The sequence below is a fragment of the Physeter macrocephalus genome, chromosome 2 (genome assembly GCF_002837175.3).
Source record: "Physeter macrocephalus isolate SW-GA chromosome 2, ASM283717v5, whole genome shotgun sequence".
NCBI lineage: Eukaryota > Metazoa > Chordata > Mammalia > Artiodactyla > Physeteridae > Physeter > Physeter macrocephalus.
This window is the reverse complement of record NC_041215.1, coordinates 40,887,491-40,909,027: the sequence shown is the minus strand read 5'-3', so window position 1 is coordinate 40,909,027 and position 21,537 is coordinate 40,887,491. Positions and strand designations below refer to the sequence as shown.

Sequence of the window (21,537 nt, the reverse complement as noted above, 5' to 3'; positions counted from 1 at the left end):
CATTGTATATATATATATATATATATATATATACCACATCTTTATCCATTCCTCTGTTGATGGACACTTAGGTTGCGTCCATGTCCTGGCCATTGTAAATAGTGTTGCTATGAACGTAGGGGTGCATGTATCTTTTCGAATACGAGTTTTATTCAGATACACGCCCAAGAGTGGGATTGCTGGATCATATGGTAGCTCTTGAGATATACTTTTAAAAAGTCAACGTCACAGGTGGCTAGTTGGCCATACTTCAATAAAAGCAGACAACAAATCCATATAATTCAGCCGAAATAGTCATGGTCCATTTATAACATTTTAGAGTTGCCAAGGTTAGCCGTGCACGCCTTCCACATCCACTCCCAAAGGATCCACCTCTCTCCGTGCCCCAGCCTGGCCGTTCACCGGCGGCCCCACGGCTGTCATCACACAGAGACAGAGCAGGTAGATGAGCATATTGTTAGACCAAAGAAGGAGGAAATTTAGAGTAAGCACATTTTTGCTAATTTGCTCATTTACACCTCTTCAGAGCCCTAAGATCTCAAACAAGTAGACTGATGCCTTTTCTTTAAGACACGGCCTGGTCAGCGACCTGCTCCTAAGCCCTGGAGTTTGCTTCTTTGGTCCATCGTCCTTATAAAACGTAGTGGAATGAGTCGCTGGTGAGAAGACATGACTAGTGTCCCAACAGGATGATCATCAGCAGTGACCTTCTGTTCAAATCCTCCGATCCAGGGTGAGGCCCACCCCAAGGGGCAGAGCCCTGCCACGGCCCAGGAGTGCTCAGCTCTGGCGGAGCGCCGCCACCAACCAGGCTCAGCAGGGACTGTGCCCTCAGCTCCCACCAGCGTGTCCCGGCCCTTCCCCATCACCAGAACGCCCCGCGGCCTCCCGGAGCCATGTGACCCTGGCCACGCTCCGCGGCCAGCTCTCTGGGCCCGGTCCTCTCGTGCAGAACATAAGCTGGCCGGACTTGCTGTGAAGACCCCGCTCAGCCTTGACATTTTCGTTTTAGCAGAGGTCGGAAGGCTCACCCCGATGTACACCTACCCCGTATGTGCTTCCCGTCACCTGCCCCTCCCCGGGTATTTGAGGAGGGCGTTGAAATCCAATTTGTGACCCTGGAAGCCCTCCCTTCTTCCTGCACTGCCAGCCAGAAAGCTCTTCCTGAACGAAGCAGAATCTAGGCTTGTCCACCTGCTGTCCCCTTCGGGTTATTTCCTCAGTGCTTCTCAGCTGCTCCTCTGCCTGGAGATTAACACGAGACCAAGATTTGGCCCATGGTAGGGGCTCGAAAACATTAGTTCCTTCTCCGTGAGTTCATGTTACTGAACCAAACCTGGGTCCACTCGCCTGTGCACAGCAAAGCCAATCTACTGACACTGGCTTGTGGTGGAGGCAAGTGCAGCGTTTGTTGCAGGTGCCAAGCAAAGAGTCAGGGACAGTTAGAGCTCAGGAAGCCCCAACTCCCCGATGGCTTCCTGGAAGCATTTTTAAAGGCCGGGTGAGGGAGGGCCGTCGCAGGCTGTGTGATCAGCTCGTGCACAGTTCTCTGATTGGTTGGTGGTGAGGTTACAGGGTGGTGTCTCATCGTCAGTCCTCAGGTCTGGGGGCTACGTGCTCATGGTCATCAAGTGGTTAACTTCTTCCGCTTGATGGGTTTCGGCATCTGTAAGACCGCTGAGGGATGTGCATCAGATACTGTTATCTGGGTACACCTCAGAGAGGACCTACAGCAGAGGACATGGGGAGGGGTCTGCCTCTCCCCACCAGCCAGACAGAAGACGGCCACACACCCTGCAGCCCTCACCCCAAATGTTGCCTTTAGAAACGCCTGCCTGGAAACCCCTGGGCAGTTCTGGGTTTGGCGGCACAAGCCACCTTGTCTCCTTGCTGGCCCCGAACCTATCTCTGCTCCAGACGCCGACGTTTCGGGTTGCTTGGCCTTGCTGTGCGTCAGGCACACGAAATCGTGTTTGGTAACATTAGCATGTTTCTAAAATCTGAAAACTCCAGAATAAGGGCTGGGTGGAACAGTGACCTTGTAGGGAGAAGGAATGCTTTGGTGTCTGGGAGACCTGCCTCGTAACCCGCTAGCCCTGTCACCCACTCTGTGTCCCTGGGCCCCAGTTACCTATTACTGAGGCCCGTTGAGCAATCACTTCCTCGTCTGTGAAACGGGGACAGTGAAGGGGTCCTCACGGACCACGTGAGTTGCAAGGACTCAAGTGGTGCCTCTAGCACCATCCTTAGTAACCCTTCCCGCTTCTGCCCTCCCCCACCCACTAAACCTTACGGTAACTCTGCTGCCACCATGCGGCGATGACCCGCCACCAGCTGGACACACGGCCTCGTTCTGCTGTGCGGTGAGGGCACTTCCGAATGGACCGCAGTCGTCAGTAGAGCAAACGCAGCTGGCTGTGGGTGCCGTCCAGAGACGGAGCGCGCACATTGAGCCGCGGCGGGCGGCGGACACGCCGGGGCCCGCCAGCTGCCAGCAAGGACCGCTCTCAGGAATTGAGGAAAAAATCCTGTTTTCTTTTCCAGAGCAATGTTCTTGGAAACATCTCCCGAGGCTGTTCTTTCAAAAGGCACTCAGAATGCAGTCACCTTGGGCTTCAACTAACCGTGAATTAAACGTGAATTAAATGTGAATTAAACAAGAAAACTCCCCAGCTAGGACTTGTTACCTCCAGCTTCTGTGCCCAAGTGCTCTGTTGGCCAATTTGTTTCATAATAAACCATAATTGCACCGCAGATTATAAAATCGAGAGAGGATTCTGTCTTTCTTTATCGTGGATTTCTATGACGTAAGACCCTAGAAGATGTTTTTATTTCTAAAAGAGTTACAGAATTATAATAGTATTCCTTTTTAAACGTCCTACACATCTGCTAATGATACTTCGACTTTGCAGTCATTTTTCTTGAATAGATTACCTATTTCTTAGCTGCTATTTCCCCTGTATTTCTGCCCCTGAGAGTTATTGGTAAACCACGCAGTATCCTTAGTTAATGTTTATTCACTCCAAGTCATTTTTGCATTCGTAATGATCAAAACAGCTCACTTGGGTTCTTTGCTCGTTAATAAATTCAGAGAGAATTTACTGAGTCTCTGTGACTTCCATGCAATCTGAGTAAGCAGCGACAAAGAAGTCATCTAATCCAGTGGTGCCCAGACTTTGGGGTTTTATAGACAACTGAAATTTCCAGAAGAAGCTTAGGAACTGACTTAGAGTTGTCGGCGTTTTACTTTTCCAAGAAAGGCATGAAACAAAACAAAGCAAAACAAAACACCCAACCTCCGTCCACTGCCACCACCCTTTCAGTTCCAGAGGAACATATTAACACATGGAAAAGTAAGCAGGACATGGTCTCAGAATTTTAAAATTAGGTCAGTTTGGTCTCCTGAAAAACCCTTGGTTGTTGCCGTTCTGTCTTCCAGACTACCCTGGCCCCTGGAGAGTAGTCCAGGCGTCCACCTTCTCCCACCCTCCTCTCGGCTGCACGTGCTCTGAGGTCTCAGTGGGATTGTCCCTTAGAACCTGCGTTCTCTGCCAGCAAGTCAGTAAATAGGACTAATCTCTGGGTGGTGGAGGCCAGGTCCCTTTTCAGTGAGGAATGGTATTAGAGACCAAATTCTGGGTTCCTGGTGCACAGATCGTTACTGGGGGTGGAGCGGGCGGCAGGGGTCCTCTCTTGGCCTCCTCAGCAGACAAGCCAGAGTGTGTACGTGGGGAAATGCATACATATATATGCACACACATACACACGTATGTACACACTCATACAAAAATACGTGACATCTACACACATGTGCATATGTCCATGTGCACGTAAGCACACGTATACACACCTATACCCAGTTTAGACATCATGAATCCACACCGGTGCTTGTAATGCTAGTCCACATTCATGGAGTTGCTGCTTGCTTTTCCCCGTTCCATAGCTGTCTGTCTCTTCTTTCCCCTGTGACAACCCCGGTCTCCTAACACACTCACTCCCTCAGTTTTATAGAACGTCAACAATAGTTTCAGAATTGCTTCACCTATAACCACTTGAATAAACAAGCATTTTTGCTTATTAAGCAAGGAGAAGAAACTTATCTCCAAGACGTATCTGCACACACCAAGGAAGCTTCAATTAACCTCCTGGTTTTCCATTCCTGCCGCCTGCCTTACCTCCGCCTGCAGCCTTTCTAGAGCCTGCGAGGAGGTCAGTTTCCTGCCGTGGGTCATTCTTTACTCTCTTCTGTGAGACAACACTCCTCTCAGCTTCTAGAAACTTATTCCAGAAAATTATTTAAAAAGTTTATCCATTTGTGACTCTTTTCCTATTCTCTTTGCTGTTGTGGGTTCAGTTTTTATTCCTCTAATATCATTTGAGAGGCATGTTAAGAAGGAGTTCAGACCAAAAAAAGGGGAAATTTTTTTAAAAGGTGAGTGTTTGCTCCATCAACTTGAAACAGAAGTCTGCCGCCGACTTTAAAAATAACAAAATGTCTTTTCTCCCCATCTCAATTCTTTTAATGTCCTCAACACCCAGTAATTTGTATAGGAAGCTGTAAAATCATGATACCAAACAATATATAAGGGGGTGGGGAGGAGGTTTGAAACTGAATAAACAGCTAAGGAAGAGTATAAACGTGGGAAAAAATATTAAGAACAAAAAAAGCCAACTAACTGCCCCACGCCAGCCCGACCCCCAGGAAACAGTGTATGTTTAGACACCACAAGTTTGACAGTTCTGCTTCTAAACTCTGGGAAATGTCTTTTTAAAAACTGAAGTATAGTTGATTTACAGTAACACCGGGAAGTGGCTTCTTTGGCCCCATTCTCTTGGGTTTGACTGGTACCTCTCGCAGCCCCGCCTTTACCTCTAGGGAGACATGAGTGGGTTTGCAGGAACGAAGGAGGGCAGAACGGTAGCGTAAAACACCAGTGGTGGAAAGAAAAGTGCTTTAGGAAATTGTGTAAAGACCCCGAGACTACAAATGTGTGATTTTTCCACAGCTGCGATTCCTTCAATTTAGCCATGCTTCCTATAGACGTCCCTGCCGTTCTTGACGCCTTACCAGAAGAAGACAGAATGGAGACCATCGAACGGTACTCTTTTACTTTTGGTCTCTCGTGTTGTCTACTTTCCAGAAATAGTCCCGGTGCTATGAGAGATCTCCAAGGAGCACACAGTGCCCGAGCTGGCACCCCAGCCGAGACCCAGCTAACACCCAGCCACACCCCCAACTAGATAGGATGCTGGATTCGTGGTGGAGAACAGTCTGAGGTCTCGCACTGGCCGATCTTTCCGTGCTGCAGGCGCTCAGGGGAGGGGCGGGCGGAGGGGGAGCTGAGTGGGCTTCCAAGGCTGCAGAGTGCGTGGACTGGGGTTAGTACTCGAAGGGTGGGTGGGGCTTGGAGGGACATAAAGGAGTAGAGCGCCCCCAGATAAATAAAAAATTTAAGAAAGAGAAAAACAAAAGCAAAGGAAATTTTAAAAGAAAGAGCGAAAACAAACGAAAGAAAGGAAAAAAAATAAAAAGAAATATCAGCCCCAAACTAAGCTGCTTAAACTTGATTTTACTGACGAGCATCCAGCATCCAGTGGGGACGCATCCTTGAATCTCCTGTGGCTGTGCCCACTTGACCACTTTCCCCTGTAGATGATCAGTGAGTGAGGTCCTGACTATCCGAGGCGCGTGTCGGTTTTCGTGAGACCTCCCCACACACAGGTGTGATGCTTGAGCGCCTGAAGCTTGGAACCCAGGTGGGAACAGGGAGCTTGAGCGTCCGCCACTCAAACCCCAGAGCACGAGGGCGTTTCCTGAGGACACTGCAGCCGGGCGGGCGGGGGAGACACACGGTTACTTGAGGTTCAGCGCTGGGGGCAGCTGGGGACACGCTCGGCAGACCCCTCCCCCATTCGGCACTGACGCGCGGACCCCTGGGGCTCGGTTCCCTCATCTCTGAAATGGGAACAGTAGTACCTGCTTCTCAGGGGCTGTCACCCGGGTGACCGACATCTACTGAGCACTGAACGGGCGCCAGGCAAAAGCCTCCCTCACCCACAGCAAGGTCTTGTTATCTTCCACTCCTGGGGGGCGAGGAAAGCACTAGCGGGCAGGCGCTCTGCACGGCACCAGCGTCACACGAGTCTGGCCGGGGCAGCTGCTCGGCGAAGCTCAGGGGATCCGAATGTTTTCCCAACAGAAAACTGCTCTGCCCGCCTCTGTTTACCTATCGCTGTCAGGAGAGGGTCCCTGCTGCCAATTCTAAACTTTGAAGGCTTCGTTGATCTTGGGAGCATTTCTCTGAGTGTAGCAGAGACGGCCTCTCTCAAAAAACTGTCCCCTCTTCTAAAGAAATAGACTTGTGGAAACCGGAGGCTCATTGTCGCAGCCTCCCCTGCAGTTACATCATCCATGTCACTCGGCCTCTGCCAAAGGGACAGGAGCAGACGTGAGTGAGATCTTCTCCCGAGGGCAGGACCAGGACAGAGTGGGCTCCTGCACCCTCTCTCTCGCTGCTTCGTGGGGCCGGCGCCCGCACGTGCAGGGACCCAGCTATAACCATCCAACAACCAAGCTCGAAGCCAGGGGTCCGCAAACGGCCGAATCTGGCCTGCCGCCTGCTTTTGCAAACCGTTGTATTGAAATACAGCCACACTCATTCATGTATGTATTTTTCCATGATTCCTTTCATGCTGCAACAGCAGAGCTGAGTAGTTGTAAAAGAGACCCTACAACCCCCAGAGGCCTTTACAGGAAAAGTGTGCTGACCCCTGCTCTGGGGGATCGCGGAGCCCAAGATGAAAATAACCTCAGTCCGCGTGATGTCTTCTCTCACCCATGGGTTATTTAGAAATATACTGTTTCATTTTTAAAGCAGTCGTGGATTTTTTTTACTCTTCTTTGCTATTGATTTCTATTCGAATTACATGTGGCCATAGAACATTCTCTGAATGATTTCAATCTTTTGAAACATTCATGCTCTCCTTATGGTCCAAGATATGGTCAATATTGGTAAATGTTCCACGTGCACCTGAAGAGAATATGAATTCTGTAACCGCATTTCTAAACTACTTTTTATTCTCTGCTTATAAATAACCATTCCCACTACTGTGGGTTGGTAGAAAGCTATTTGTCAGCCTTATGCTTTTTCTTAATGTAGGTTCCAGAAGAGTAGGTGGGAGGAATGTTGAAGGAATTGCATAACTCTTAAATGACGACAATATGTCTCGATTTTATTCCTCTTCAGCGAGCTCTGTGAGCAGAGTATAGACATCATGCTGACTCCAGAAATGATGGAGGTGGAATTCCCTATGTTGGACTACAAGGTCACCAAGAAGGAGAAGTAAGTGGATGCTTTGATGGCTTAGGAAGAGGCAGCCAGTATAAAGTTCATCCTACAGGACGCGCAGAACTGCCGTGCTGTTTGGACCTAAGAACGTGTCAACAGGGGCACGTTTCCAATGCTTCAGATGTTTAGATGTGTATGTTATGCATAGCGACGCTCCCTCAAATGTTGTTGGCAAATAAACCTTTAGAACAGAGTTCAGCATTCCCATTTGCTTATCGGGTGGTTTCAGAGCTGTGTTTGTTTCTCATGAGTAGCTGAATGAGTTTCATGCAGTCTTGAGAGGCCCAGGCTCTGGAGCCTGGCGAGGCCCGGGGCCGCATCCCACGTAGCGCCCGTGCATTGCTTATCTTTGGTAACTGGGCAGCTGTGGGGGTTAAATGAGAGGCCGGTGCAGAGACACCTCTCCAGCTGCTCGATGTGAACTCGCTTGGCACACGTGAATTCTTCTCTTTGCCTCTCCCTCAGGGGCCAACTAGCCGAGCAAACCATCACCCTTCAAGAATCGGTTTTGAAGAATACTTTGGTAAAGTAAATAACCACCAGAGTTCATATGGTTTGTAAGTTTGAAATTCCAGTTATCCTTTTTAGAATTCTTTTTCTCTTTAAAAAAAAAAATGAAGTATTTTTTGGGACTTCCCTGGTGGTTCAGTGGTTCAGACTCTGTGCTTCCACTGCACGGGGTGCGGGTTCAATCCCTGGTCAGGGAACTAAGATCCCGCATGCCGCATGGCCAAAAAATAAACAAAAATAGAAATAAACACATCAATGATTTTTTTAAAAATTCTACTGAAAAAAATTTAAAAAGCCTTTTTTTACTATTAAAATGTTAGAAAATACAGGAAAATATAGAGAATAAAATAAAAACAATAATCCTACCACCCAGAGGCAGTAACTTGTACATTTTGATGTGTGGTCTTCCAAGGATTTGTTTGTTTAAATAAACCATAAACACCTATTATATTTTGTTAAATATAACAAATATAACAATGACATACAGTCATCACTCAGTATCCACAGGGGATTGGTTCCAGGACACCCCCCATCCCGGGTACCAAAATCTGTGGATGCTCAAGTCCCTATATAAAATGCTGTAGAATTCGCATATAACCTATGCATATCTTCCCATAGACTTTAAATCATCTCTAGATTACTCATAATACCTCATACAATGTAAATGATTTGTAAATAGTTGCCAGTGCACGGAAAATTCAAGTTTTGCTTTTTGGAACTTTCTGAAATTGTTTTTCACCTGGGGTTGGTTGAATCTGAAGATGCAGGACCTACGGATACAGAGGGCCAACTGTATGTGTTGATATATATTCATACATGCATACCTTATATGTATATGAATTCAATCATACTGTTCATATTGTTTTATCTTCTAGAATTTTATTTAGCAGTATATCATAAACATAGATGTATAGACACAGATATACATCTTTGTGTCTCATTGGTGGATGTGCCATCGTGTGTCCACACATCCCTCTACAGATGATCACATCACCTCTTTTCAATGTTCTCCTGTTGCCAGTAATGCTGCAACAAACCTCCTTGTGCCATAATTCCTTGCAAACTTATCAGACTGTCTCCTTGGGATAAATTCCTAGAAACATAAATGCTAGATCCATGTTCATGTTAAGGTTTTAATATATCGTGCTTCACCAGCATCCAGAAAGTTCATCAACAAACCTCCTACCAGCAGAGGTCAGGATGCCCACATTCAAATGCCCTGAACAACGTGTTATAGTATCAGGCTTTTTTTCTTTACCAATATGATTGATAGGTTTTTAAATGACCATATCATTGTTTTAATTTTAAACTTCTTTGTTTACAAGTGATGGTAAAAAATTTCCTATGTTTATCAATTGTTTTTCTTCTTTTATGAAGGGATTTTTTGCCTATATTGTAGAAAGTGTTTATCTTTTTCTTACTTATTTGTAAGAGTGCCTCCTATTTTAAGGATAATTACCCTTCCTGTGTATACTGTAAATTTCTCAGTTTGTCTTCCTTGTTTGGGGTGTTTTGGGGAGGCCCTGCCTTTTCAGAAGGGAATACCCACGTATCTTAGAGGAGCATGGGGTTCCTTTGGTTTGTTTGTGATAGTAGCAGAGGCCTACAGCAAACCAACACTTCTCAGGAAGTAGACTGGCAGTTTCCGGTAAAAGAAAATTGAGGAAATAAAAATTTTAAATAGAATTGCAGTGAGCATCTGTTTTAAGCAGCTAATTAACAATAAAATATCATGTTACACTACATAGCACATAGAACCTCTGACACCTCAACAAAGAGACGTACTTTGCATTTTCAGGTCTCAAACAGTTGACTAAGAGTTTTTTTTTCAATTGATTTTTTTAAAAAGTATTTTATTTATTTATTTTTGGCTGCATTGGGTCTTTGTTGCTGCGTGTGGGTTTTCTCTACTTGCGGCGAGCGAGGTCTACTCTTCATTGCAGCGCACAGGCTTCTCATTGTGGTGGCTTCTTTTGTTGCAGAGCACGGGCTCTAGGCGCACGGGCTCAGTAGTTGTGGCGCACGGGCTTAGTTGCTCCACGGCATGTGGGATCTTCCTGCAAACCGTGTCCTCTGCATTGGCAGGCAGATTCTTAACCACTGCGCCACCAGGGAAGTCCCTGACTTGACTAAGAGTTTTAAATAAAAACCCTTTTTTTTTTTCAATTTCAAAAATGACCCCTGGACTTAGAATGGTTTGCTGCATGAGTGGGGCAATATCTATTACCTCTTTGCTTACTTGGTATTTAACCTGGTTTTTCACCATTTTCACTACAGAAGCTAATATTGAATGCCATTGGATTAGCAAATGATTATTAAATGAAGTAGAACTTATTACTTTATATATTCACCCAAAGTGGAAGATCTTCTTTTCTTGTTTAATGTATTTCAGCTACTTTACCAAAAAAAACAAAAAACAAAAAAAAAACCCAACAATGAACTCTAAACATTTTCTGCACAACTTAGCTTCCAATTTTTTTTTCAGAATACACATACATTTCACAAATTTTCAATAAATAGATCCACGGCCTTTTGAATTCATCTATTTTGCAGTTTAAATTATTTTTTGTACGTTTTTTCATGTGTCAAAATTGTCAATGTAATTATCAGTTTATTGGCTACATAGTATTCCAACTGATTGATATCCCACAGATGATATTTTTCATTTTTTTCAAATTTTTATTGAAATATAATTGATTTACAGTTGTGTTAGTTTCAGGTGTACAGCAGAGTGATTCAGTTATACATATATATCTAGTCTTTTTCAGATTCTTTTCCCTTATAGGTTATTACAAGATACGAGTAGAGTTCCCTGTGCTGTACAGCAGGTATTTGGTTCTGAAATTCTCTCCAGCACATCGCAAGCATGACCCAACGCTCAGTTCTGTCTTCTCTGTTCTTGTGCCTTTTCCTCACCTCCTTCAGCCTCAGCCAGAAGTGGACAGAATCAGACACACACACACCAGAGCTTGGTCAGACAGGGACAGAAAGAAAGAACCAATCAGTGGGACTTAATGTCCCCATGAAGGCTGCTGTCTATTGGGTTTGTGGCAAATATTTATTTTCATGGATGCACAGAGTCATCTGCTCTCCCTCGATGGCTGTAATCAACCCGAGAGATTCTTTGCTGCCTTGATGGTGATCTCACCCTCTCAAGACCCACTAAGGAGAATCATAGTGCAAAACGTCCAAGAAACTGTGAAAGTGACTTTAGTTGCCAACATATCATTCAGCTCCCCTTAGATTATCATATCAATCATTAATATCTTTAAGGGCTGACATGATCTATATATTTTTACACTCATTCTATAAGGTGGTGCCAATTAGTTTTTTTTTTAATTACACATTAGGGAACATTTTAGTTCTTCATTTTCAGATATTTCTGCTTTTTCAAAACTTTTGGGTATTTGCCAAAACTTCACATTTCACCCTCTTTAGGAAATGTTTCAGAGCACTTAATTTTATTTTTTTAATTTTACTGAAGTATAGTTGATTTACACTGTTGTGTTAGTTTGTGCTGTATAGCAAAGTGATTCAGTTATACACATATATATGTGTATATACACATATACATATGTGTATATATATATATATTCTTTTCCATGATGGTTTATCACAGCACATTGAATATACCTCCCTGTGCTACACAGTAGGACCTTGTTGTTATCCATCCTATAGATAATAGTTTGCATCTGCCATTCATCCCTCCCCCACCTTGGCAACCGCCAGTCTGTTCTCTATGCCCATGAGTCTGTTTCTGTTTTGTAGACAAGTTCATTTGTGTCGATTTTAGATTCCACATATAAGTGATATCATACAGTATTTGTCTTTCTCTGTCTGACTTACTTCACTTAGTATGATAATCTCTGGGTCCATCCATGTTGCTCCAAATGGCATTATTTCATTCTTTTTTATGACTGAGTCATATTGCATTGTATATGTGTGCCACATCTTCTTTCTCCATTCCTCTGTCGATGGACACTTAGGCGGCGTCCACGTCCTGGCTGCAGTGAACACAGGGGAGAAGCACCTAGTTCTGCACTGAATTCCTCTCTCTGGGCAGATCGTGCAGCTGACCTCACGGTCCTTAGACATCTGTGCTTCCAGCCAAATACACTCGTCATGTCCCCCCAGATATCTGGAAAGTTCTACCCCTCGCCACACTGGCGACATCTGGCCTCCACATCAGCCACTCCTCCACCCAGGTGCAGAGCCCTCCCTCGATTCCCACCTTCTGGAGCTATTACCAGAGTCAGAGATACTGTGCGTCCACTTGACTCATAAACATGAAGAACCAGCTCCTGCCAACTGAGCCTTTAGGAGCCATCATGCCGGGATGCGTACGAATAAGTTCTCGTTTCCCCTTTGCAACAATCCCGGGGGAAAATGCACACCAGGTGTGCGTCTGGAAATGGTGGCTGAGAGCTTAGGTCACGTGGCTCTGCTAAGAAACTGGTGCGGCTCTGACTGGAAACCAGGCTTGAGCCACTTACCGGTTGGGTGTTTCCACCAGTAACTAAGTGACCGCTAAGCGGGGTTTCAACTGTGTATGCGGATAAACAGCCCTCCGACCTTCGCAAGGCATCTCTCGCAACGCTGGGCCCGGCAGCAGGTTGGTGGTGCTTCATGAGGGCCTGATGCGCCTTGCCGGGTCTGTATTTGATGTATATACTTAGAGAGGCAAGAGCCCAAGCACAGCCACTGGAGAAGGCAGGAGAAAAGGTGTCTGAGGAGATGGAGACCCTGCGGGGCAAAGCTCTCAACTCGTTGACTCTAGAATAACAGCAGTCACCCGGAGGTCAGGTCCGCTCACTTGCTTTCTGCAGGTCACCGTGGTCCTCTTGGTCTGTTTATGTTCCAGCCATCTGGGGAATTAAAGTTTCTAGAGGAAAAAAAATTGAAATGTGGATGATGTATACATTTTTAAATCATTTTTCTCTGTAACAATAAAATGTCATCAGTATGATGGCAGCGTTTGGAGCTCCTGGCTGCAAGCTTTAGCGTGGGTGCAAGGGCTTCCAGAGTGCGAGAGGCTGAGCGCCCGCTGGGGAGCAAGGGAGGGGCTGCGCCCCCCGCCGCGACCGCCAGCTCCCCGGCCCGAGCACCGGACCCTGGCTTTGGCGGCCGCTCCTGGAAAGAGCAGCACTGGTGAGGGCGACACTGGCTCCCCAGCGGCTGTGACGGGGGCTGGAAATGGAGGGGACAGCGTGGGGCGACCGGAGCCCGCAGACTGGCTTGGGACAAGAGGCTGAGGCCTCTGCGAGGGCGCTGCCTCGGGCCCAGGAGTCCCTGCGAAGGGTCAGTGAAAAGCAGGCCTTTTGACCGCGTCTGACAACATGACTCCAGTTCTTATGCACAGGCTGGCTGCACGTCAGAATCGCTTGCAGAGCTTCAGAAACAACAGCTGAATCACTGCTATACTTAACACGGATAACCAACAAGGACCTTCTCTACAGCATGGGGAACTCTGCTTAATATTCTGTAATAACCTAAAGGGGAAAAGATTAGATACATGTACATGTATAACTGAATCACTTGGCTGTACTCCTGAAACTGACACAGCGCTGTTAATCAACGCTACTCCAATATAAAAAACAAAACAAAACAAAACCAAAAAAACAGCTGAGTCAGACTTCCTGGGGTAGGACCCAGGCAGTTATCATCTTTAGAGCCCTGCAGAGGATCTGATGTGCAGCCCGGATTGAGACCCACTGGCCTCCAGGATAAAGTCCAAATTCCTCACCGGGGGCTGCAAGCCCTTGCTTCTCTGGGTTCCGCCTCTAGCTTTCCTCTGCCCTGGCTCCAGGCTCTCCCTGTGGGGCGGTGGGGGAACTGGCCTGCGTGGCCGTCTGGTCCCGGGTGAATCCTGATCCTCTTCTCATCAACCAACCACACGGCTTCCTTAGTGTCTCTGAGCTTCCATTCTCCCCATACGACCGGCTCCAGGGCTCGCCTCCCATGGGGCTGTGAGGATTACATTAGGAAATGCGAAAAGTGTACCTGGCATTAAACAAGAGTCAGAAATCTGAGCTCCCCTTACCTCACAGGGCAGGACTGAGGCAGCAGTAAATTAAAAATTTTCTTTCATTTTGAAATAATTTTAGACCTAAGGAAAAGTTGCAAAACCAGAACAGAGAGCTCGCATATACAGTACTCAGCTTCCCCTGATGTTAACCTCTACTGTGGCACAATCACCAAAAACAGGAAATGAAGACTGGCTCAGCGCTGTCGACTCAGGTGCTTTCACTGTTCAGGAGCCACGTGGCGTTTAGTCTCAAGTCTCCTTACTTTCTTCTCACCTGTGACAGCCCCTCAAGTCCCTGAGCCAAGCAGTTCCCAGCCAGCAGGGTACCAGGGCCCCGCCTCACAACAGCCCCTCTTTTCTTGAAGAAGTTTGAGGGCGTCTGTGTCTTAACCACCAAGGAGCTGAATCAGATCTCAGGACTCAGCCAAGACATGGACACGGGGGTCTGGTGACACATTCTCCAACAGTGGTGTCTTCAAAAAATGTTTCTTTTCAGATACTCTGTTTGCGGGAAGTCTGTTAAAGCCCTTGTGAAAAGAGGGGAAGCGATGCAAAGGAAAGAGCTAGAAGCATATACAGAAGATCAACAGACATACTTACACTCCCCAAGCCCTTGTGCACGCACACACACACGCCCTTCCCAGGTCCAGCTCAATGTCTCGCCAGCTAGAGGCCCACAAAAGGTGGGCCCTTTTTTATACACTCCCTCTCCCTGATGGTAGAGTGGCCCTGAACCTGAGGACAGGCTACTCTTCAGGCCCCCACTGCCTGAAGCTCGGCGGGCCACCCCTGGGGCACCAGTGGCCCTGCTTCTCCCCCTCCCACCCCAGCCTTCCAGAAGCTCTCCTCTCTGCGTCAGGCTGACGCATCTGAATTGCAAGCCTGCACAGGATGCCCAGGGCCTATCCTGTAATTACTATCCAGCGAACCACTCTGGACCTTTCCCTGGATTCCACGTCTAGAGGACCTACCAAGACTAATCTCCTCTTGCCTCGCAGCGCCGTTTAACCTCCAGCACCGCCAGAAGTCCAGCTGGATTAGCCGAGATGGGTACAGCAGAGACAGGAAGGTAGTTACCGCCAGCCTCGGCTGTTCACATCATGACCTGCAGGAAGGAGGGCCGCCAGTGAGCGGTCATGGAAAGAAACATCGTTCTTCCTCTTTCTGTCTTTCCCACCAGTTGAAGAATCCCTGGGACAAGAGCTGTGGGCGAGAGTGCAGAGCCTCTGCGCCCACCCAAGCCAGTGGAGCCACAGGTCTAGTCTTTACTGGGGAGGATGCTGACATGATGGGGGCAGTTTGGGGTGAAAGATGAGACTGAAGTTTCAAAACAGACAACGAGACTCAACCAAGATGATACTGTCCCAGTAACTGATACGGACTGACAAATTATAGATTTGGACTGTGTGCCCTTAAGGGACCCTGTCAGTCAGCAGGGAATCAGTAAGAGTTCAGCTGGTAGCAGTCACTGGAAAAATAAAGTCACTTCATTTATCCCTCAATGAGCTGATATTGCTCAGTCAAACTGTCCCCACTAGTCACCACCGAAAGTCCCAGCTTCTGATGTCAAAACGATACCAAGGAGTGACAGTCGGTGGAAAACTAGGATCTCAGAGGTGAGAGGGGGCCGTGCAGTGCAGCCTAGGCAAGGGACCCAGGGTCTAATCCATTATAATAGACAGCACTCACATTAAAGTTAGTAAAAAAAAAAATGTTGTATTTGTGGCAATAGGGAAGCTGGTATTCAAGAAAAGACAAAAAAAATTTTATATTAGAAGGTTTAAGTAGTCCATTAAATTGGAGTTAAATTTAAAATGATACGATTCCATGACACGTTAAAAATATATTTTTTCGGGGCCTGCCTCTAAAGTGGCCTCTGTGCTATCGCCCACTCCCAGGGTCAAGCAGAGTGGTCTAACATATGCCCAAAGCTCCTAGATTTTTGGTCTCAAGGACAGTTCCCCAAAAGGAAGCAAGGAGCCTTGGAAAGTGTCTGATCCTATGTCTTAGGGCAAGGATAATTAAGATGGGCCTGGAGCACCAGTGTGTTGCCAGAAAGAAAGTATGCTTTCAAAATGATCCAGGGCACTTGTAAAGGATAAAGGAGCCAGTTGAAAGGGCCTCCCACTGAGCAGCTTGTGACAATTTGGGGACTAGAAAGAAAGCAGTAGTTCTCTGTAGAGCCATATGAGGCATGCTAGAAAATCAAAAGATAAGAAAAAAAAAGGCATGTACAAGTTTATAATGATGTTTACAGTATATTGACAAAGCCAGACTGTGTGTATACTATATACTATATTCAAGTTTTGGTCAACATCAAAATTTCATCATTACAAATCAAACAGCTAAAATATTCATTGCACCCCTGGTAGGGGATGTAGAATCTTATCAGCTCTACTCAGGCAATGAAAAATTATGGAGGATTTTACTACTACAAAAAAAGACACAGGCTTGGGAAGTCCAATTATCTCCATAGTGACTCAGCCTAATAAATACCGACTCATGATGAATCATCCTGGAAATCATGCTGGACCCCAGTCCTGGGCAAGAATATCCCATCAAGAGTTCAGCCTCCAGCACCTCAAGTGGCCCGAGAGGATGGCTCTGTGCCCTTGGGTTAGGAAAGCACATTTGTGGTGTCCGGATGAATAAAAGAATCTGCCTGGGTTGATATTTGGGTGTGGACCCCAGTCCTGGGCAAGAGCAAGACATCAAGAGTTCAGCCTCAGCCTCCACAGTGTGAAGTGGCCCGAGAGGATGGCTCTGTGCCCTTGGGTTAGGAAAGCACATTTGTGGTGTCCGGATGAATAAAAGAATCTGCCTGGGTTGATATTTGGGTGCTGGGTAGGCTATCTGTAATAATGAGTTTTATTCCACTCTTTTATATGTACTTCATTTAAGATGTTTAAAACAGGTAAGAGAATCTGTTAGATTTATGTCTATTTTATTAGATTTATAAGAGTTGCTTAACAGTTTAGTAAGATTTTGCTTATTAGATTTGACTCGGGTATAAGACTACTTGGGACAGGGTGGCTATTGGTGTATTTAAGAGAGTCGGCTACATCAAATTTGAAAATATAGTTTGAGATGCCCAAGGGAATTTGATCAATTGAGTACAGAAGTGTGGGGTAAAATTAAGCAAGATTTAATCTGTAAAGCCCATGGTTAACTGAAGGCTAACCAAAGAACAGGGAGAAACAAAATCTTATCTTCATACAAAGATCACTGAATTTATTAAGATAACAATATTTGCAAACTGACGTTTTAGACTTTTAGGCTTAAGAGATATGAGATATTTAAACTTGATACTTTAATCAACTGAATAGTAATTAAAACATAAGTGGGCTTCCCTGGTGGCGCAGTGGTTAAGAATCCGCCTGCTGCCAATGCAGGGGACACGGGTTCGAGCCCTGGTCCGGGAAAATCCCACATGGCGCGGAGCAACTAAGCCCGTGCGCCACAACTACTGAGCCTGCGCTCTAGAGCCTGCGAGCCACAATTACTGAGCCCGCATGCCACAACGACTGAGCCTGCGCTCTAGAGCCCGTGAGCCACAGCTACTGAGCCCGCATGCCACAACTACTGAGCCTGCGCACCTAGAGCCCATGCCCCGCAACAAGAGAAGCCACCACAATGAGAAGCTCACGTACCGCAACCAAGCGTAGCCCCTGCTCGCCACAGCTAGAGAAAGCCTGCGCGCGGCAACAAAGACCCAACACAGGAAAAAGTAAATAAATAAAATAAATAAATAAATTTATAAAACATAAGTAACTCTTTAAGTATTCCTTTCATGCCCAAAAGCCCCCTCAGAAAAGTTTTTAGGAAAAAATAGAAAATCTGAAAAGCCCTATAAAAAGTAAGGAGATTGAATCAGTAATCAAAAATCTCCCAACAAAGAGAAGTCCTGAAGCCTATGGCTTCACTGGTGAAGTCTACCAAATATTTAAAGAACTAATATCAATCCTTCTCAAGCTTTTCCAAAAAACTGAAGAGGCAGGAATGCCTCCTGATTCATTCTAGAGGCCAACATCACTCTGATACCAAAGTCAGATAAAGACACTACAAGAAAAGAAAACCTCAGGCCAATATCCCTTATGAACATTGATGCAAACGTTCTCAACAAAATAGGAATTCAGCAGCATATTAAAGAGATTATACATCATGACCAAGTGGGATTCATTCCTGCAATGCAAGAATGGCTCAACATATGAAAATCAATCAATATAATATACCACATTAACAGAATGAAGTACAAAAACCACACGATCATCTCAACTGATGCAGCAAAAGCATTTGAGGGACGTCCCTGGTGGCGCAGTGGTTAAAACTCCGTGCTCCCACCGCAGGGGGCCCGGGTTCGATCCCTGGTCAGGGAACTAGATCCCACATGCACGCTGCCACTGAGAGTTTGCATGCCACAACTACGGAGCCCGCCTGCAGCAACTAAGACCGGCGCAACCAAATAAATAAAAATAAATATTAAAAAATAAAAATAAAAGTATTTTTAAAAAGCATTTGAAAAGTTCAACACCTTTTCATGAATAAACACTCAACAAACTAGGAATAGATGGAAACTGCCGCAACATAATAAAAGCCATATTTGAAAAATCCACAGCAATGGTGAAAGACTGATTTTTCACTAAGATCGGGAACATGACAAGGATGCCTACTTTCACCAATTCTATTCAACATAGTACTAGAAGTTCTAGCCAGAGCAATTAGGCAAGGAGAAGAAAGAAAAGGCATCCAAATTGGAAAGGAAGAAGTAAAATTATATCTGTTCATAGATGATGTGAAATTATGTTTAAAAAACCCTAAAGATTGCACGAAAACCTGTTAGAGCTAATAAATGAATTCAGCAGGATACAAAGTCAACATACAAAAGTCAGTTGCTATATACTAACAATAAGCAATCTGAAAAGGAAATTGTGAAAACAATTCCATTCACAACAGCAACAAAAAGGAAAAATACTTAGGAATGACCTTAACCAAAGAGGTGAAAGACTTGTGCACTGAAAACTACAAAACATTGCTGAAAGAAATTAAAGAAAACATAAATAATGGAAATATATCCCATGTTCGTAAATTGTGGACTTAATATTATTAAGATGGCAATACTACCCAAAGTGATCTAAAGATTCAGTATAATCCCTGTCATTTTCTTTTTTTGTAGAAACAGAAAAACCCATCCTAAAATTCATATAAAATCTCAGGGGATCCTGAATAGCCAAAATAATCTTGAAAAAGAAGAACAAAGCTGAAGGATTCACACTTCCTGATTTCAAAACTTACTACAAAGCTACAGTATCAAAACACTGTGATTACCAGCATAAAGACATACATATATAACTGAATCACTTTGCTGTACACCTGAAACTAACACAACATTGTAAATCAACTATGCTGCAATAAAAATTACACACACAAAAAAAGGCATACATGTAGACCAATGGAACAGAATAGAGAGTCCAGAAATAAATTCTGGCATATATGATCAAATGATTTTTGAAAAAGGTGCCAAGACCATTCAATGAGGAAAAGACAGTCTTTCAGCAAGTGTTGCTGGGAAAACTGCATATCCACATGCAAAAGAATGAATTTGGACCCTTACCTAACACCATGTTTAAAAATTAACTCAAAATGGATCAAAGACCTACATGTAAGACCTAAAATTATACAACTCTTAGAAGAAAACATAGGGCAAAAACTTCACGACACTGGATTTGGCAATAATTTTTTGGATATGACACCAAAGACATGGGCAACAAAAGGAAAACAATTTGGACTTTATGAAAATTTAAAATTTTGTGCATCAAAAGACAATATCCTCAGAGGAACAAGGCAACCCAAGAATGGGTGAAAATATTTGCATCATATATCTGATAAGGTATTAATATCTAGAGTATACTGAGAACTCCTAAAACTCAACCACACACAAAAAAACCCAACCCAATTCAAAAATGCACAAAGGTTTTGAATGGACATTTCTCCAAAGAAGATATACAAATGTCCAATAAGCACATGAAAAGGTGCTCAAAGTCGCTAATCATTAGGGAAATGCATATCAAAACTACAAAATACCACCACACACACATTAGAATGGCTACTATCAAAAAAAACAGAAAATAAATGTTGGTAAAGATGTGAAGAAATTGGAACCTTGAGCACTGTTGGTGAGAATATAAAATGGTACAGCCCCTGTGGAATACAGGATGTCAGATCCTCAAAAAATTTTTAAAATGAAATTAACACATTATGCAACAAGTCTACTTCCGGGTACATACACAAAAGGAAGCAGGGTCTTGAAGAGATATTTGCACACTCATGTTCATAGCAGCAAAAATGTGGAAGCAACCCAAGTGCCCATCAACAGGTGAATGGATAAGCAAAATCTCCCATATTCATGCGATGGAATATTATTCAGCCTTAAAAAGGAAGGAAATTCTGACACATGCTACAACATGGAGGAACCTTGAGGACATTATGCTAAGTGAAATAATCCAATCACCAAAAGATAAATACTGTATGATTCCACTCACATGAGATACTTAGTGGTCAAAATTATAGTGACAGGGCTTCCCTGGTGGTGCAGTGGTTGAGAGTCCACCTGCCGATGCAGGGGACGCGGGTTCGTGCCCCGCTCCGGGAAGATCCCACATGCCGCGGAGTGGCTGGGCCCGTGAGCCATGGCCGCTGAGCCTGCGCGTCCGGAGCCTGTGCTGCGCAACGGGTGAGGCCACAGCGGTGAGAGGCCCGCGTACCGCAAAAAAAAAAAATTATAGAGACAATGTAGAATGGTGGTTGCCAGAGAGTGGAGGGAGGGGAATGGGAGTTACTGTCTGATGGATGTAGAACTTCAGCTTTACAAGACGAGTTATGGAGAGGGACAGTGGCGATGGCTGCACAATGTATTTAATACCACTGACCCATATGCTTTAAAATAGTCATTAAGTGTACTTTTACCACAATGGAAAAAAAAATTAAAAACAACCATCAGATGCCCTGTAATCCATGATTCCCCAGGTTCTTATCCCTGTATTTATTTCCTGTTTATCCCCTAATCTAGTCCCAATCACCCACCCCTTGCAGGCCTCCCAAACTTCGCTGTGACTTTACAATGTTTGGCCCATCACCAGCAAATTGCCCACACCTTCACCTGTACTTCAGGGGTCCACAGACCTTTTCTGCAAGGGGCCGGAGAGCAAATGTTTTAGGTTCTCTGGGCAGACTGTCTCTGTCCTCGCTACTGGACTCTGCCCTTCTAGGGGAAAGCAGCCACAGACAGCGCGAAAAGGAAAGGCCTAGGAGCAGGCAGGGCTGACCCCTGACCCTCTCACAGAGCAGCTGGGAAAGTGAGCTGACAGGTGTGACGCTGCTCCGTGGACTGTACAGTGCGGATCACCTGGGAGGAGCCGGGAGCAGAGGCCATGGCGCGGAGACGCTGGTCTTTCCAGAGCGAGACGGGACGGTCCAGGTCACCTGTGTGGAAGGAAGCTCAGCCCCGCCCCCGAGCGTCCCACCCCTTTGTCTCCGCCCTCGGGGCCCCGCCCCCAGAGCCGGGCAGGCGTGCCTTGCGCCCCGGCCCGGTGCCCGTCCCCAAGGGTCCCGCCCGTTTGTCTCTCTCCCGGGGTCCCGTCCCCAGCGCCGGGCCGG

At 45.6% G+C, this 21,537-nt stretch overlaps 1 protein-coding gene and 1 long non-coding RNA gene across 3 annotated transcripts in view; one reads left to right on the top strand and one right to left on the bottom strand.

The window, feature by feature from the left end:
• The window catches only part of CFAP221 (cilia and flagella associated protein 221), an 83,392-nt gene extending 70,751 nt beyond the window's left edge, over window positions 1-12,641 (top strand). Inside the window, exons 22-24 of the mRNA XM_007104196.3 lie at window positions 5,007-5,099; window positions 7,248-7,343; window positions 12,536-12,641. Coding sequence (XP_007104258.1) covers window positions 5,007-5,099; window positions 7,248-7,343; window positions 12,536-12,641 — 295 coding nt within the window. The remainder of the gene's footprint in view (window positions 1-5,006; window positions 5,100-7,247; window positions 7,344-12,535) is intronic.
• LOC129392461 (uncharacterized) lies at window positions 10,567-21,402 on the bottom strand. Of its 2 annotated transcripts, none has more exons than XR_008618349.1 (5): window positions 21,287-21,402; window positions 14,856-14,989; window positions 13,603-13,823; window positions 12,673-12,724; window positions 10,567-12,560 (listed from the first exon to the last, which is right to left on the bottom strand). It is a non-coding gene; the product is annotated as an uncharacterized lncRNA (long non-coding RNA). The 2 variants fall into 2 exon arrangements; XR_008618350.1 differs by having other exon boundaries at window positions 10,567-10,827; window positions 11,706-12,724; window positions 21,287-21,399.
• Between the last annotated feature and the right edge of the window lie 135 nt (window positions 21,403-21,537).